Below are 14,097 nucleotides of genomic sequence, written 5' to 3' on the forward strand. Positions count from 1 at the left end.
TTTCTTAAGCTGTCAGTTCTGTCCTCCCTGCTTGGTTTTTAAGTAGACGTTATAACTTGACCTTCCCTGGTGGCTCAGACGGTAAAGCGTCTGTCTACAATGTGGGAGACCTGGGTTCGATCCCTGGGTCGGGAAGTTCCCTGGAGAAGGAAATGGCAACCCACTCCAGTACTCTTGCCTGGAAAATCCCATGGACAGAGGAGCCTGGTGTCCATGGGGTTGAAAACAGTCAGACACGACTGAGCGACTTCACTTTCACTTTCAATGATTATGTATTCCACATATTTTAACATAAACAATATTTCTCATATTCAGCCAGCAAGCAAATTCTTTCAGCTCATGCTGCTTTAAAGAAAGAGCAAGATTTATACATCAAGAAAAAATCTGCAGGAGGTCAGAAATCCTATAAAAGGCCTGGAAGTGCAATAGTAGACACTGGTCAGCCTATTATGGATGAAGATACCAGCTATATACCCACTATAGACGAAAATGCTAGCACACCACAGCAGGTAATTAACATTTAGAAGATTTATTCAATTGTACTACTCCTAAAGCTCAACATAAATCATAACAATTATTTTCCTAAAATTGAAGAAATATAGAACAATGTATATAATTTAAAGCAGCAAATAAAAACATGATTTATCCATTGGAGATCAAGAAAATAAATTAATTGAAAGAAATAAAAACAAAATGTCAAAACCAAGTCCTAATATGACAGTAATTGGGCCTCTCTGGTGGCTCAGCAGTAAAGAATCCACCTGCCAATGTAGGATGCTCGAGTTTGATCCCCAGGTCAGGGAGATCCCCTGGGAAAAGAAATGGCAAGCCTCCAGTATTCTTGCCTGGAGAATGCCATAGACAAAGGAGCCTGGTGGGCTACAGTCTATGGGACATGACTATAGTTGGACACAACTGAGCAACTGAGCATACACAGAATTACATAGAAAAATCAATTAGTAATTAATATTTGAATATTTTAACACATACTTTTCAGAAAAGAGTAAATTAAGTTGAAAAACAAAATACATTTGATCAGTAGGATTTGAAATATTAAGTATAAGCTTAATCTTTTAGATTTCTAAATAGAACACTTCACCTCATAAAAAGTAAATATACTTTTTCATAGAACACACAAGAAGCCTCAAAAAAACCCAAACTATACTGTGTAATTGTCATCTGAACATAATTTAATAATATAGAAATTAATAATTATCAGCTTAAAATCACATAAACATGAAAACATGTAAATATACTAAATAATTCTTTAGCTTAAAAATCCTTTAAAAAGAAAGTATTAAATACAAAGCGCTCAATAAAAATGAAAACTACAAATCAAAATTTGTAAACCACATCTAAAGTAGCATTCAGTGGAACGTTGACTTTTTAAATTAACTCATCAGAAAATACGAATGATTCAAACAAATGAACTAAACTATTGAAACAAAAAAGTTAGAGAACAAGTAAAATAATAACTCAAAAATAAGGAGAAAAAATATTGATAAAATGAGTAAAAATTTAAGAAACGGGGAACAAAATCTACAACAATTAAACTCTAAGGTTTTTAAGATTAATAAAAACGCTTGCGTTTTGTAAGACCAATCAATTAAGAAAAAAGAAAGAAAATATAAATGAATCGAGTATAGAACAAAAATTAGGATGAAGGTATAAATGCAAACAACAGGTTTAAAAATTTTTTTAAGTATTATATACAACTTTATATTAGCTAGAGCTTCCCAGGTGGTGCTAGTGGTAAAGAATCTGTCTGCCAATGCAAGACACAAGAGACAGGTTTAGTCCCTGGGTTGGGAAGATCTCCTCTAGGAGGAAATGGCAACTGACTCCAGTATTCTTGACTGGAAAATTCCATGGACAGAGGAGCCTGGCAGGCTACAGTCCACTGGGCCACAGAATTGGACACAACTGAGCAACTGATCACACACACACACACACACACACACAAGCTAATTTAAAACTTAGAAAAATTGTTTTAGATGTAAAATTCCTGGGGTAGGAGGAAGAAGAGACTAGCTGCTCCACAAAAAGCAGAAAATATGAAATAATAAGAATAATAAAACAAATCATAATCAAAGTCATACCTTTCCAAAAAGCATAGGCCTAGCTGCTTAACAAAATAGATCTAACAGACTTTTGAGGAGTAAATTATTCTAGAAAATAGAAAAACAATACAAACCTTCCAGTCTTTTTTAAGAGATTAATGTAATTCAGATGCCAAAACTGAGTAACAAAAGTAAAATAAATTTAACTTATAAACATGAATGCAAAAATTACAAATACTAGAATATATGATAGTATTGATGGGGATATGAGGCTATTATAGACTGTGGTATTACAGAATTTTGGAGAACATTTAACAGTATTTAATTAAATCATTATTGTATGATCCAGAAAAAATGCATTTATTATGTGCCTAAAATAATAAATGATTAAGCATATACTACATTTATTTTTTTATTGTTTATACTTAAATATTGCATTTTTCCAGGTATACAAGTATATTATACAGTGTTTGGTGTTATATAACAGTTGGCCTCTCACTGAAAGTCAACAGATGTTTGTTCAAGCACTAAAAGACTTAGAGAAAAATGATAACAAAGGTATGTCACTCCAAATATTATTCCTGCATTTTATATTGTCTATACATATTTAACAGTAAATTTGTCATGTAATTACTAAAATATTGCTTGCAATTTTTGCTCTAATCCAGTGGCATTTCCTGTTCTATCAACTGATTACGTGTTTCAACATTTTCAGTATTTGGTTATGAAAACCAAAAAATATATGATTGTTTAGTCAAGTTTAAACAACTTTTGTCCAGTTAGTAAAAATTACTTGATGATTATCTAACAAAGGTACTCTAAACTTTTCTAATTATAAATTATTTTTTTCTAATTTATTAAAAAATATAACTTTAAAGATATGTTTTTAAAATATTTAAGAGAAAAAGAATCTTCCACTGAAAGAGAATTCAGGTTTATTTTTTCAAAAAGTAAACTATTCTCAATATTTCTGAGCAGGAAATAACAAATTGATGCTTTAGATTTTAAAAAAATTGGAAACAGCCTCTACTCTTAAACATATATTGCATGTATGCATGCTCATGTCTGACTCTTTGTGAGCCTATGGACTGCAGCCTGCCAGGCTCCTCAGTCTATGGAATTTTCCAGGCAAGAATAGTGCGGTGGGTTGCCATTTCCTATTCCTGGTGATCTTCCTGGTGCAGGGATAGAACTTGCATCTCCTGCACTGCAGGCAGATTCTTTACCACTGAGCCACCCTTATGAAGTGGCTCTTATTATTATTATTATTAATTTATTTAATTATTTATTTATATATTTATTAATAATTAAATCTAAAGGAATGAATATTTTCAATGTATATCCTTTTCGAATTTCAAACAAGATTACCCAATCATAAAATTAACCTATGTACATTATTTTAAAAAGAAAATTGTACACTACAAAAGAGCATAATACAATACCAAAAGCTGGTCAGAGTGCAGAGCAACAGAAATTTTCACACACTGATGACGGGAATACAAAATGGTACAGTCAAGTTGAAAGAGTTTCAATTTCTTACAAAACTAAAAATGCACTTACTACTGTGAAATAAAGTTCACAATTTATGGCAAGACTAGATAAGTTGAAATATAAAAAAGATTTCTCTGTCCTGTGCCTTCCTGTTTCTCCTCTGCTGTGCCTTACGTATCTGCATTATGCATCTACCAACCTTCTTCCATCATTAGAAATACCTGCTCCTCCATAAAAAGCAACATTCTGCTAGCATCCACAAAAAACTCCTAAAAGATGACATTCCTTCTTGATGGTGCAAAGGGCTAGGATGATGCTTAGATCTGGATTGTGTAAACTGACAATAATATGTCAAGGGAAACCATCAACATAATGAAAAGCAACTTATGAAATGGGAGAAAATGTTTGCAAACCAGGTATCTGATTGTTAATAAACATATATATATATATAAACATAAAACACATATATATAAACATACATATACAAAGAAATCATGTAACTCAGTATCAAAAAAAGAAACAATCCAATTAAAAAATGGACAAAGGATCTGAATAACATTTTTCTACGGAACACATACAGATGGCCAACAGACACATGAAAAGATGGTCAACATCGCTAATCATTGGGGAAATGTGATTCAAAACCACAATGAGATATTTTATTAGAATGGCTATTACCAAAAAGATAAGAGATAGTGGATATTGGAGAGAATATGGAGAAAGCAGAACCGTTATTACACTCGGAACCATTATTACACTGTTAATGGAAATGTATATTGGAGCAGCCACTAGAGATGGAGGATGAAGATTCCTCAAAAAATTAAAAATAGTACTGCCATAAGATCAAGCAATTCCACTTCTGGGTATATGTTCTAAGGAAATGAAATCATTATCATCAAGAGATATCTGTACCTCCATGTTCATTGCAACATTATTTACAATAGCCAAGACATGCAAACAACCTAATTGCCCATTGATGGATGAACAGGTAAAGACATAGTGAGATATATATAATGGAATATTATTCAGCCATGAAAATAAGGAAAACCTGCCTTTTGAAACAACTTGAATGAAGCTTGAGGATATTATGATAAGTGGAAAAAAAGTCAGACAGAGCAAGCCAAATGCTATATGAACTCACTTATAGGCAGAATCTGAAATAAGAGAACTCATAGAAACTTTGAACAGATTGGTGGTTGCCACAGAGGAGGCTGGGGGATATATAAAATAAGTAAATGTGGTCAAAAGACACAAATTTCCAGTTACAAGATAAATAACCCCCAGGGATGTAATGTACAGCGTATATGTTTCTTAAGTCCAAAATCCAGCACAGGTGGATTTTCAGTATCTGAACACAGCAGTATAATTTAAGAGCTAGAATAATGTAAAATGTAGATCTTGGTTATGGTACAAATTAATAGTATGAATTAAAATTTTAAAATGAAGTTAACATTAAATAGAGAAATACAGTAAAGTGGCTAAGCTACTGTACATTTGAGTAGTGGAAACTGGGTTATTTATCACCTGTAAAATAAGAACAACTTCTGTGTTATATAATAACTCCTCTGTTTCAGAGTTGTTATGAAGATCCAAGATAATATATATAAAGTTCCTAGAACCCAGCAGCACTTCAAAAAATTGTTTTATCATTATTGTGTGTTCCAACTAGAAAATGTCTTTAGGAATAATTACATGTCTTCTTTTTTGACATCCTATTTGACAATTTTAAGTGTGAATGATCAGCTGCTAAAATTAAATGACACCTTGTGTCACCTTTGCTGAAAGTAGCAAAGAAATTCAGGTTTGAATTGTATTTAAAATGAGCTAGGAAAATTTTTTATTTGAAAAAAATATGTTGGACAATCTTTTTGAATTTCATGCTTATAAATGTGCTTTTTGTGGGTAACCAATATATCTACAACCCATATCCTACAAACTAGAACCTTAAGAGTGAGATATATTTTTGAGTAATTAAGTTATCAATGTCTTGAAATTATTAACTTAGCTTACTTTTCAATGATAAATATATCAAATATAAATTGGTCAAACATTTCTTTCATTAGTACGTTGGTGACCCAATTTAAAATTATATGTAAATTAAATGGAAATGTTGCCCCATTAACTGATTTAACCTCAGTATCTAATTTATATGAGAAATAAAATACATTAATTTATTTTTTTTCAAAGATTTACTTTGTTACAACTCATGATAAAATGTAACGCCTGAAACCATGATAAAACTTTAAGAAGTTTGGCCTCTGGTTAACATGAAGCAACACTGCCACCTTTAGTATATTTCAGTACTTCACGTTTTAGTGAAAATTGCTTACTTTCACTTAAGAAAATAGAAAATGGAGAAACCCGAGCAGGTAGTATTTAGTGATATTGTCTGCCTTTATATGTATAATAATTAGCAGTCTTGTTATTTTAAAGTCTTTATGTTCGTTGCTGCTGTTTAATCACTAAGTCATGTCCAACTCTTTTCTGACCCCATGGACCATAGCCCATCAGGCTCCTCTGTCCATGAGATTTCCCAGGCAAGAATACTGGAGGGATTGACATTTCCTCCTCCAGGGGATCTTCCTGACCCAGGGATCTAACACACATGGTCTGCACTGGCAGGCAGATTCTCTACCACTGAGTCACCTGGGAAGCCCTTTGTTTCTGTTCCTGGCCCACATATTTGAAGTTCTAATCTATGTGCATTAAGCATAAGCTTTATCATTCTCAAAAGTATTTGATTTCAAGTCCCAGTGCTAATTTTATTAGCAGAATATAAAATAATTTCCTGAATTAAAATAAATATTATTGTTGCTTTTTCTCAGGCACAATACATGCATGGTGTATCCAGTTCAGAGTCTTTGAAGCAACCAAAGGTTGTAGATACTATATATATTTATATATTCATTTATGTATGTAGCACATGCACACACCAATACAATTACAATCACACATGGTAAATATAAACAGAAAAACCTATGTGCATGGTATATTTTCAGTTCAGAGTCTGAAGAAAACAAATGCTGTAGATTTATATATATATAGCACACAGACACCAATACAATTACAATCAAACTTGGTATATATAAATAGAAATACTATACATATATATATAAATATATATAGTTATGTAATGTTCACTTATGTCAACTTGAATATGTACTGTGCTTAGTCAGCCGTTTCAGATTTTGTTATCCCATGAACAGTAGCCCATCAGGGTCCTCTGTCCATGGGGATTCTCCAGACAAGAATACTGATGTGGGTTGCCATGCCCTTCTCCTTAGAATATGCTCATTTGAGTGGAATCAAATATGCCTACTGTATGACTCATTAAGAACTATGAGTGGTAGGAAAAGAATGCCCCAGAAATACCTAATGGGGCAGCTTGAGATTCTATTTCATCAGACATTTGTTAACATCTTAAAAACATAGAGTGTATGATACTATTCATAGGTATGATATTATTTCATATGTTCTTTATTGATTATTTAAAGTCTATGGGAATGGTGTCAAAGCTTCCAAGATGGCACTAGTGGTAAAGAATTCTCCTGCCAATAAAAGAGACGTAAAAACATGTTATGCTAGAGATGTAACAGAGTTTTGCTAAGAGAACGCACTGGTCATAGCAAACACCCTCTTCCAACAACACAAGAGAAGAGAAGACAAGTAAGGTCATCTACACATGACCAGACTCTACACATGACCAGATGGTCAATACTGAAATCAGATTGATTATATTCTCTGCAGCCAAAGATGAAGAAGCTCTATACAGTCAGCACAAACAAAACCCAGAGCTGACTGTGGCTCAGATCATGAGCTCATGATTATTACCAAATAATACCAAATATTACCAAGCTCAATATTACCAAATTCAGGATTAAATTGAAGAAAGTAGGGAAAACCACTAAACCATTCAGGTATGACCTAAATCAAATCCCTTATGATTATACAGTGGAAGTGATAAATAGATTCAAGGGATTAGATCTGATAGAGTGCCTGAAGAACTAGGAATGGAGGTTTGTGACATTGTACAGGAGGTGGTGATCAAGACCACCCCAAAGAAAAAGAAATGCAAAAAGGCAAAATGATTGTCTGAGGAGGCCTTACAAATAGTTGAGAAAAGAAAAGATGTGAAAAGCAAGAAGAGGAAAGACATACCCATTTGAATGCAGAGTTCCAAAGAATAGTAAGGAGAGATAAGAAACCCTTACTCAGTGATCAATGCAAAGAAATGGAAAACAATAGAATGGGAAAGACTAGAGATCTCTTCAAGAAAATAAGAGATACCAAGGGAATATTTCATGCAAAGATGGGCACAAAAAGGACAGAAATGGTATGGACCTAACAGAAGCAGAAGATAGTAAGAATAGATGGATTTTTGTATAGTTTTTTGTATATATAGTATATATATATATATAAACTATATATTTTGTATATATAGTTCATATATATATATATATATATACACATACACAAAGAACTATACAAAAGACTATACAAAAAAGAAGAAAAACTATACAAAGAAGAACTATATAAAAAACATATTAATGACCCAGATAACCACGATGGTGTGATCACTCACCTAGAGCCAGACATCCTGGAATGTGAAGACAAATGAGCTTTGGGAAGCATCACTAAGAAAAAAGCTATTGGAGGTGTTGGAATTCCAGTTGGAATCATCAAATCCTAAAAGATGATGCTGTTAAAATGCTGCACTCAATATGCCAGCAAATCTGGAAAACTTAGCAGTAGCCACAGGACTGGAAAAGGTTAGTTTCATTCCAATCCCAAAGAAAGGGAATGCCAAAGAATGTTCAAACTGCTACACAATTGCACTCATCTCACATGCTAGCAAAGTAATGCTCAAAATTCTCCAAGCCAGGCCTCGGTGAACTTCCAAATGTTCAAGCTAGATTTAGAAAAGGCAGAGGAACCAGAGATCAAATTGCCAACATCCACTGGATCATCGGAAAAGCAAAAGAGTCCCAGAAAAACATCTATTTCTGCTTTGTTGACTATGCCAAAGTCTTTGACTGTGTGGATTACAACAAACTGTGGAAAATTCTTCAAGAGATGGAAATACCAGACCACCTGACCTACCCCCTGAGAAATCTGTATGCAGGTGAGGAAGCAGAAGTTAGCACTGAACATGGAACAACAGACTGGTTCCATTTCTGGAAAGGAGTACTCCAAAGCTGTATATTGTCACTCTGTTTATTTAACTTATATACAGAGTACCTCATGAGAAATGCCAGGCTGAATGAGCACAAGCTGGAATCAAGACTGCCGGGAGAAATATCAATAATCTCAGATGTTCAGATGATACCACCCTTATGGCAAAAAGTGAAGAAGAACTAAAGAGCCTCTTGATGAAAGTGAAAGAGGAGAGTGAAAAAATTGACTTAAAACTCAACATTCAGAAAACTAAGATCATGGCATCTGGTCCCATGACTGCATGGCAGATAAATGGGGAAACAATGGAAACAGTGAGACTTTATTTCTTGGGCTCCAAAATCACTGCAGTTGGGGACTGCAGCCATGAAATTAAAAGATGCTGGCTCCTTGGAAGAAAAGCTATGACCAAACTAGACAGCATATTAAAAAGCAGAGACATTACTTTGCCAACAAAGGTACGTCTAGTCAAAGCTATGGTTTTTCCAGTAGTCATGTATGAATGTGAGAGTTGGACCATAAAGAAAGCTGAGCACTGAAAAATTGATGCTTTTGAACTGTGGTATTGGAGAAGACTCTTGAGAATCCCTTGGACTTCAAGGAGATCCAACAAATCAGTCCTAAAGGAAATCAGTCTTGAATATCCATTGGAAGGACTGATGCTGAAGCTGAAGCTCCAATACTTTGGCCGCCTGATGCCAAGAACTGACTCATTGGAAAAGACCTTAATGCTGGGAAAGATTGAAGGCAGGAGCAGAAGGGAACAATAGAGGATTAGATGGTGGATGGCATCACTGACTTGCAGACATAAGTTTGAATAAGCTCCAGGAGTTGGTGATGGACAGGGTGGCCTGGTGTGCTGCAGTCCGTGGGGTAGCAAAGAGTCGGATATGACTGAGCGACTGAACTGACTAAGAGACATTGGTTCAATCCCTGTGTCGGGAAGATACCCTGGAGTAGGAATTGGCTACCCACTCCAGTAATCATGCCCAGAAAATCCCATGGACAGACTATCAGTGAGTGCTGCAGTCCATGGGGCTGCAAAGAGTCGGACACGACTGAGAATCAGACATAACTAAAAGCCAAACATAGGGGAGCGGTCCTAAGATGGTGGAGGAATAGGATGGGGAGACCACTTTCTCCCCCACAAATTCATTGAAAGAACATTGAACGCTGAGAAAATTCCACAAAACAACTTCTGAACGCTGGCAGAGGACATCAGGCACCCAGAAAGGCAGCCCATTGTCTTTGAAAGGAGGTAGAACAAAATACAAAAGATAAAAAGAGACACAAAAGAGTTAGGGATGGAGACCCATCCCGGGAAGGGAGTCATAAAAGAGGAGAAGGTTTCAAACACCAGAAAACCCTCTCACCAGCGGGTCTGTGGGGAGTTTTGGAATCTCAGAGGGTAACATAAGCGGGAGGAAAAATAAATAAATAAACCCCACAGATTACGTGCCTTAACAGCTTCCCAGTAGAGAAGTAGCCCAGATGCTCGCATCTGCCACCAGCAAGCAGGGGCTGAATAGGGAGGCGTGGGCTGCATTGCTTAGGATAAGGACCAGGCCTGAATGCCCTGAGGGCAATCTGAGGGAAGAAAGGTGAGATAGCAACCCAAACTGTGGGATAGCCAGAGAGAGGGAAAACAAGAGAGAGAGAGAGAGAGAGAACTATCCCGCGAAAAGCCCTAACCTAAGGCACTGCCAGGCTGCTCACACAACAAAGGACTGAGCGAATACCAGAGGAGAGCTAGCCAGCTGCAGACCAGCCCATCCCCCGCCAGAGGCAGGGAGGCAGGCAGGCAGCAGCCAGAACCAGAAAGGGGCAATCTCGGCCCCGGAGACGGTATCCTCTACCAAACTGCGAGCAGGCTCCCAGTTGCTAACCAAGACTTCCTGGGATTCTGGACAGTTGACATCCTCTGGAAGGGTTGCAGCCAGAGATCAGCTCCCCAGTAGACACACAGCACACCTGAGACAGCTCGCCCACTGCACACCCAGGAAACAGAGCGGCTGGGACAGGGGAGGCGATAAGATGCACACCTCAGCTGGGGAGAATGCACTCACCAAGCACCTGGTCACCTGAGCTGCTCGGACCTGGGAAGGGCACAAAACGCAGGCCAACCAAGTCTGCACCTGTGTGGAGTACCCGAGAACCGGAACCTGAGCGGTTTAGACCTGGGAAGTGCACGCAACCCAGGGCCCATTTTAGACAGTTCCTCTGCAGAGCAACCCAGAGCCTGAGCAGTGTAGATTGGGAAAGCATACACGCCGTGAGCGGGGGCAAACCCAGTGTGGCCCAGACACTGCGAGCACTCCCCACAGACGCCAGTGATATTTGTTTGCAGTGTTCCTCCCCACAGCACAACTGAACGTGAGTCTAAATAAGTGACCACCTTCACCCCCTTGTGTCAGGGTGGAAATTAGACACTGAAGAGAACTGCAAACGGAAGAAGCCAAAATAAACAGAGGGAACCGCTTTGGAAGTGACAGGTACAACAGATTAAAACCCTGTAGTTAGCACCGACTATGTTGGAGGGGCCTATAGATCTTGAGAAGCATAAGCTGGAACAAGGACCTATCTGAAACTGAACTGACCCCACCCTGCTTGCAACAGCTCTAGAGAAATTCCTAGATATATTTTTAGTATTATCATTTTTTTAATTAAATTAAAAAAAAATTTAAGTCCTCTATTATTCCTTTAATTTTCATTTTTATAACCTACTATTACTTTGCAAAAAAAATAAGACCCTATTTTTAAGGCAAACTTCATATATTTTTTTATAATTTTTGTGATTTTTTTTTTAATATTGTATTTTTGAGAGTCTAACCTCTACTCTAGATTTTTCACCTTTGCTTTTTGGTATGTTATCAATTTTGTACCTTTAAGAACCCAATCTTCAGTACCCATTTTTACTGAGGAGTGTGATTACTGTCTTGATTACTCTGTCCCCCTTTTGACTCTCCTTTTTCTCCCCCAGGTCACCTCTATTTACTCCTTCCCCCTTCTCTTCTCTACCCAAATCTATGAATCTCTCTGTGTGTTCCAGGCTGTGGAGAACACTTAGGGAACTGATTACTGGCTAGATTTCTCTCTCTCCTTTTGATTCCCCCTTTTCTCCTCCTGGTCACCTCTATCTCCTTCCTCCCTCTTCTCTTCTCTGTGTAACTTCGTGAACCTCGTTGAGGGTTCCAGACTGTGGAGAGTGCATAGGGAATTGATTAGTGGCTAGACTGCTCTCTCCCCTTTTGATTCCCCCTCTTCTCCTCCTGGTCACCTCTATCTCCCTCCTCCCTCTTCTCTTCTCCATGTAACTCTGTGAACCTCTCTGGGTGTCCCTCACTGTGGAGAATCTTTTCACCATTAACCTAGATATTTTATCATTGGTATTGTATGGATGGAGAAGTCTTGAGGCTACTGTAAGAATAAGACTGAAAACCAGAGGCAGGAGGCTTAGGTCCAAAACCTGAGAACACCAGAGAACTCCTGACTCCAGGGAACATTAATTGATAAGAGCTCATCCAAAAGTCTCCACACCTACACTGAAACCAAGCACAACCCAAGAGCCAACAAGTTCCAGAGCAAGACAAACCACACAAATGCTCCAGCAATGCAGGAACATAGCCCCAAGCTTTAATATACAGGCTGCCCAAAGTCACACCAAACCCACAGACATCTCAAAACTCACTACTGGACACTTCATTGCACTCCAGAGAGAAGAAATCCAGCTCCATCCACCAGAACACTGACACAAGCTTCCCCAACCAGGAAATCTTGACAAGCCACTCGTCCAACCCCACCCAAAGGGAGGAACCTCCACAATAAGGAGGAACCACAAACTGGCAGAATACAGAAAGGCCACCCAAAACACAGCAATCTAAACAAGATGAAAAGGCAGAGAAATATTCAGCAGGTAAAAGAACAGGATAAATGCCCACCAAACCAAACAAAAGAGGAGGAGATAGGGAGTCTACCTGAAAAAGAATTCAGAATAATAATAGTGAGAATGATCCAAAATTTTGAAAACAAAATGGAGTTACAGATAAATAGCCTGGAGACAAGGATTGAGAAGATGCAAGAAATGTTTAACAAGGACCTAGAAGAAATAAAAAAGAGTCAATCAATAATGACTAATGTAATAAATGAGATCAAAAACACGCTGGAGGGAACCAACAATAGAATAATGGAGGCAAAAGATGGGATAAGTGAGGCAGAAGATAGAATGGTAGAAATAAATGAAACAGAGAGGAAAAAAGAAAAAAGAATTAAAAGAAATGAGGACAACCTCAGGGACCTCTGGGACAATGTTAAATGCCCCAACATTCAAATCATAGGAGTCCCAGAAGAAGAAGACAAAAAGAAAGGCCATGAGAAAATACTTGAGGAGATAATGGTTGAAAACTTCCCTAAAATGGAGAAGGAAATAGTCACCCAAGTCCAAGAAACCCAGAGAGTCCCAAACAGAATAAACCCAAGGCAAAACACTCCAAGACACATAATAATCAAATTAACAAAGATCAAACACAAAGAACAAATATTAAAAGCAGCAAGGGGAAAACAACAAATAACACACAAGGGAATTCCCATAAGGATAACAGCTGATCTTTCAATAGAAACTCTTCAGCCCAGAAGGGAATGGCAGGACATACTTAAAATGATGAAAGAGAAAAACCTACAACCCAGATTACTATACCCAGCAAGGATCTCATTCAAATATGAAGGAGAAATCAAAAGCCTTACAGACAAGCAAAAGCTCAGAGAATTCAGCACCACCAAACCAGCACTTCAACAAATGCTAAAGGATCTTCTCTAGACAAGAAACACAGAAAGGGTGTATAAACTCAAACTCAAAACAATAAATGGCAATGGGATCATACTTATCAATAATTACCTTAAATGTAAATGAGTTGAATGCCCCAACCAAAAGACAAAGACTGGCTGAATGGATACAAAAACAAGACCCCTATATATGCTGTCTACAAGAGACCCACCTCAAAACAAGGGACACATAAAGACTGAAAGGGAAGAGCTGGAAAAAGATATTTCACGCAAATGGAGATCAAAAGAAAGCAGGAGTAGCAATACTCATATCAGATAAAATAGATTTTAAAATAAAGACTGTGAAAAGAGACAAAGAAGGACACTACATAATGATCAAAGGATCAACCCAAGAAGAAGATATAACAATTATAAATATATATGCACCAAACATAGGAGCACCACAATATGTAAGGCAAATGCTAACAAATATGAAAGAGGAAATTGACAATAACAATAATAGTGGGAGACTTTAATACCCTACTCACACCTATGAATAGATCAACTAAACAGAAAATTAACAAGGAAACAGAAACTTTAAATGACAAAATGGACC

At 37.1% G+C, this 14,097-nt stretch overlaps 1 protein-coding gene across 2 annotated transcripts in view; it reads left to right on the forward strand.

The window, feature by feature from the left end:
* The window catches only part of ADGB (androglobin), a 190,178-nt gene that overhangs the window by 143,951 nt on the left and 32,130 nt on the right, over positions 1 to 14,097 (forward strand). For both annotated transcript variants that reach the window (XM_086316626.1, XM_086316625.1), the window contains 2 exons: positions 316 to 509; positions 2,507 to 2,618. In XM_086316626.1, the coding sequence (XP_086172752.1) occupies positions 316 to 509; positions 2,507 to 2,618 (306 nt within the window). The remainder of the gene's footprint in view (positions 1 to 315; positions 510 to 2,506; positions 2,619 to 14,097) is intronic.

The sequence above is a fragment of the Bos grunniens genome, chromosome 9 (genome assembly GCF_055505025.1).
Source record: "Bos grunniens cultivar Pamir isolate PY7600 chromosome 9, Bosgru_T2T1.0, whole genome shotgun sequence".
NCBI classification, from domain to species: Eukaryota; Metazoa; Chordata; class Mammalia; order Artiodactyla; family Bovidae; genus Bos; species Bos grunniens.